We start from the raw sequence: 5,321 nt of genomic DNA, 5'->3' as shown, positions 1-5,321 counted from the left end.
GCCAACCGCTGATAAGGCAAAAGAATTCAGAACACCTGCCGCGTAATGCTTTTCTTAGAAATTCATGCACAGCTATTCAAATAATGCTGACTATTTACTAATTATGGGTCTGGTTTTCTTTTATGAAACTAAAACAATAAATGTAGTTTTGTTTGCATTTCCGTCATTGAATTGTTTTTAAATAGAGCGTATTAATCATAATTATTTAATCATGATTCATTAAAAATGTACATAACGCAATAGCATTGAATACACCCTCACGCCCTAACACATAAGTCTCATAGTATGTGTGTAGGATAAACAGGATATATAGGATATACAGGAAAGGTTGTTTCGCCTGTATTTATAGTCCATATCTTTACGAAAATAATGTTTGTACCGTGTTATTTTGTTAATCCAAAATTCGATCATAACTAGATCGTAAAGTTTGCTCATGGAGGATTCGGATACAGGTCAACAAATACGTATCTAACGTATCTATCCGCTCCGGACCTACAATCTCTATTGACAAATGACAGATGAAGACTGATGTTGACATTTTACAATTTGACAATCTAATCATATTCTATGTTTTTGTAATTTTGTATTACAGAAATAAGATAAATAAAATAAAATAGCGTGTTTAGCACGGCATGTGTCTATAATCTATTTATTTTTAACATTATGATAATTACTTGATAAACTGGTAGGCTTACAAAATGAGTAAAAAGCCGATATCATTCGGAAAAATCAGTTTTAACCTGAGCACAGCGGCGGAAACCGAGAAAGATGCTCCGACGACCGGCTTCGGGACTTTCGGGCGCACTCCAATCCAGGAACAGAAGGAAATAGAGGAAATAGCTGATGATCTTGAAAGCCAACATGTCCATCAGGTGATGGGTATACGGAATTTTGGGAAAAAAGCTAAGAACTTCAACGTTGAAGACATGATAGAGCAAGCTAAGAAGAATGCACAAGAAGTGAACAAACGGAAAGAAGAAACGAAGAGTGTAGAGACAACGGAGTCAATTGATGATGATGAAGATGAGCTGATAGGGCCACCAATACCACCTCAGCTGTTAGCTCCAGGACCAGAGAAGCCGAAGGACGTAAAGGACCAAAGACCAGATAGTACTGAGGTAAAATATTATGTATCATTAAAAATTAAATGGTCTTTGTACAATTAAGATCTTTTAAACAACCTTTCAAGCATGTAGGTTTTATTACAGTGTTTTCCTTTGCCATTATAGCAAGTGATGCAATTTCTAATACATACAATTTTGAAAAATCATTAGTAAGAGTCAATTAATTTCAATGAGGCCTGTGATTTGAACCTCAGACCCCCTACTTAGAAGCCAAGATTCATTGTTTTAATCTAATAAAACTAATATTTCACAATTTCCTATAGTAGATAAAAAGGTACTACAATTAAATGTATTTTAAATTACTATATTGTTTTCCTAATAAAAAATGATCTTAATTTTTAAGGAGGAAAAGAAGTCAGGTGATGACAGCTACGATGAGCTCAGTGGCTCTGATGATGAAGAATTGACCTTGGAGAAACGCATACCAAACACACATGAGGTAATTAATCTATTTCTAAAGGTTTTTCATTCAATGACATAGAAAATTGGCTTGCAGTTGATACTATGGAAGTTAACAACATTAAAATAATAATGTTTAATTAAGGTGTAGCTTGCTAAGGTGGTAGGACCATTTGTGGTACAACTCCGGAGGCACGACAGCCACATATTTTTGCCCAATAACAGCAGTATTCAGTGCTGCTGTGTTCTGGTTTGAAGTGGTGAGGGTCATACTTATAAGGGGTTCCAACTTACTCAGGGGTAGCAATGCATCTGTGGATAACCTTAGGTAGGAATAACAGTATTTCAAATTGATTATGAATGCCGTCCATCAATAATATACTCTACCTGAGTATATTATGCTGAGTATATGTTGCATTTTTTTGTAGTATAGGAGTAGCAGACGAGCATGCAGTCCACCTGATGGTAAGTGGCTACTGCCGCCCATGGACATCTGTAATCAACCCCAGATAGGATTAGATATTGCTACATGTGGTCATCCACAGATGCGCCGCTATCCCCGAGGACTAAGCTAGAACGCCTAGGAAAAGATTGCATTGCATGCTTGTTTAATACTTCAATTTTATAAAAATCAAACAAATCAACTTGTTATACCACTTCTTCATAATGCAATATTTTTTGTGGTAGGTGGAGATGCATCATGGCACAAAAGCGGTGGTAGCGCTGGCAGTAGATCCATCCGGTGCTCGACTGGCCACTGGATCTGTTGACTATGATGTCTCCTTCTGGGATTTTGCTGGTGAGTAACAGATTTCCATAAAGGTCATTTTTTTTATTACTTATCTGTTTGTGCTTGTAGGGCATTTCAAATATAATAAAATAAAAATTCCTGTGAAGATTAGATATGTATTTGTGTCAAGAAGATGTGTAAAGACAAATAACAGGTGCAGTTATTACTGCACTTTTTTAAAGTATGATTTATTTTGAAGTCAAATTGCAATAAAAAACAACAAACCAAAATTTATTTCACCACAGGTATGGACGCTGGGATGAGGTCATTCCGCACCCTCCAACCGTGTGAAAACCATCCGATCAGAGCTCTGCAGTACTCCATGACCGGTGATGCTATCCTGGTGGTCAGTGGGGCCTCGCAAGCCAAGGTGCTCGACCGAGATGGGTTTGAAGTGCTCGAATGTGTGAAGGGGGATCAGTATATTAATGATATGGCGAGGTAAGCTTTGTCATGTATGTTTGCATGTAGAAATACTAATTAAATGTTTTCCTAGACTTAGTAATTAAGGATTTAAGGTGGTAAAATACTTTGTGGTTCGATACCTGTAGGACTACCACCACTCCTATTTCTATGTTTAATGAATGCAGTGATGTCATGAAAATACTAATAAAATGTTATCTAAGACCTAGAAATCAAGGTCATGATGTCATGGGGCCAAATGATTTTATATGGAGCAATACATTTGTAGCCAAGATTAGGTACGACTTTAATCCTATTTAAGATGGATGACCGATGTCTATGGTTGGTGGTACAATATTTACACATAGATAGTGCATGTTTGTATGTTATTTATGTTTCATCAAAATAAATTTTAACAGTCCTTTGAGTAAAAAATCCTCAGTGATTCATCTTCCAATCTTTTTCAGGACAAAAGGCCATGTTGCAGCACTGAACAGCGGTTGTTGGCATCCCCACATTAGAGACGAGTTCATGACGTGCTCCCAGGACGGCACCCTCAGGATATGGCTCACAGAGAACCCCAGGCAGCATAAATCAGTCATCAAACCTCGACAGCAAGGCGGCCTGAAGACAAACCCAACGTCTTGTGCGTTTTCCAGAGATGGCAACACGGTAGCCTGTGGGTGCTTCGATGGGTCTATCCAAATGTGGGATCACAGGAAGAACTTTGTCAACACGACAGCGTTGCTCCGTGATGCGCATCAAAAACAGTCAGAAATTACCAGCATAGCGTATTCTTACCTAGGGTCATATGTAGCCAGTAGGAGTAACGATGAAACAATGAAATTATGGGATCTAAGACAGTTCAAAAAGCCACTAAATGTCTTCGGTAACCTCTTCTCAAGGTACGAGCAGACAGATTGTGGCTTCAGTCCAGACGATGGTATAGTTTACACCGGAGTATCGTTAGAACGGAATCAGGATGTGGGGAAACTGATTTTCTACAACACAAGCACGTTTGAACAAGTCTCCGAGATCGGGGTAACAAAGTCACATGTAATCAAAGCAGTATGGCATGCTAAATTAAATCAGCTGTTTGTTGGTTGTGGCAATGGGGTAGTGAAGTGTTATTATGATAATAAGAGGAGTCTCCGAGGAGCCAAGTTGTGTATCGTTAAGACGAGTAGAAAGAAAGCAGCGCATGATGTTGTTAGCTCCCAACAAATCATAACCCCACACGCCTTGCCTCTGTTCAGGCAAGAGAAGCTAAGAACTAGTAAGAAGAGAATGGAGAAGGATAGGCTAGATCCAGTGAAGTCTCATCGACCAGACTTACCCATCACGTCTGGTCAAGGTGGACGGGTAGCGGCATCAGGCAGTACTCTCAGCTCCTTTGTTATCAGAAACTTGGGCTTAAGTAAGCGTGTTAATGATGAACAGGATCCTAGGGAGGCTATCCTGAAGTATGCGAAGGATGCTGAGGAGAATCCCTTCTGGGTGGCTCCGGCGTACAAGAAAACTCAGCCGAAGCCCATTTTTCAGAATGATGGTGATGATGATGGACCATCGGATGCTAAGAAGCAGAAGTCGTGACAGAAGTAAAATAAAAGACAAGTCTGAGGGAAATATGTCTAGATTCTGTCAGCAGAATTGAGTCACATGTACATGTGAAATGAAGTTGTTAGGTGAACATTTATAAATATGTGAGCCCTTTATTGCACAACTAACCGGTTACATAATAATTGGCCAAGTGCAAGTCGAACTCGCACTCAAGAGCTTTCGGTAGAAACAACATTTTTATTTTTAGTATTTTATATTATAGCAACCCTTGAAGTATGTGCATTGTGATGTTATTTTGTATGACCCCTGTTTATTTTAAACTTTTTTATTTTCATTATGTATTGTTATAGCAGCCACCATTATACATACTCCGTGAAAAAATCAATTGTCTATCTATTACGGTTTAGGAGATAGAGTTCTGTGACAGACGAACAGATAGTGGAGGCGTAGTAATAGGGTCCCGTTTTTACCCTTTGGGTACAGAACCCTAAAAATGATAATTTTTTCACAATAACTTCTTGGCTATTCCATCTCATAAATTTTATATACTTTTAGATGAAAGCTACATCTGAATTGCATTCTACAATATTATTTGAAAGCTTATAAGATTTTCAAAAAACAATAAAGGTTATAACTTTTTACCCGACTTCGTAGGATGTTTTTCGTGTGTATGTATGTTTTTATGTATGTATGTCTCATTCTTTGACACGGCCTCAGCCCAGATAGCTTAACGATTTTAACATATGAGGTGTCATTGAATTCGTCTAAAATTCAGCTATAAATATAGGCTATAGGTTTAAAACAGTCAGGTTATTAGGTTTTGTAAAAAAATATAGTTTTTTTATGAAGTGAATCAATTTTTGCAATGAAGGGCATAATGATAAGGACATAAGCATGTGTGCGTGAAAGTTGTAGGCAAAGTGCCGTAAATATACCTGTTGTATTCCCTTTCTATCAAGGGATTAAATTTTAAATATCACCAAATAAAATTGTATGCACATTTCCAATTTTCACACAAAATGTACAAGACCAATAAAAATCATGTA

General features: G+C 37.8%; 1 protein-coding gene across 1 annotated transcript; it reads left to right on the top strand.

Annotated features, from left to right (window-relative positions):
• The first annotated feature begins 419 nt into the window (after positions 1–419).
• Positions 420–4,557, top strand: LOC140756607 (gastrulation defective protein 1 homolog). The gene is made up of 5 exons (XM_073092140.1): positions 420–1,118; positions 1,468–1,563; positions 2,211–2,322; positions 2,559–2,754; positions 3,183–4,557. The coding sequence occupies exons 1-5, from the start codon at positions 699–701 to the stop codon at positions 4,306–4,308; spliced, it is 1,950 nt and encodes a 649-aa protein (XP_072948241.1). The 5' UTR covers positions 420–698; the 3' UTR covers positions 4,309–4,557.
• Positions 4,558–5,321: the final 764 nt, after the last annotated feature.

This window comes from Epargyreus clarus, unplaced genomic scaffold (genome assembly GCF_041222505.1).
Source record: "Epargyreus clarus isolate Ecla_fem2 unplaced genomic scaffold, WU_Ecla_fem_2.2 ptg000035l, whole genome shotgun sequence".
In the NCBI taxonomy this organism is placed as follows: Eukaryota; Metazoa; Arthropoda; class Insecta; order Lepidoptera; family Hesperiidae; genus Epargyreus; species Epargyreus clarus.
Note: the sequence above shows the minus strand (reverse complement) of the source record. Positions and strands in the feature narration are given on the sequence as shown.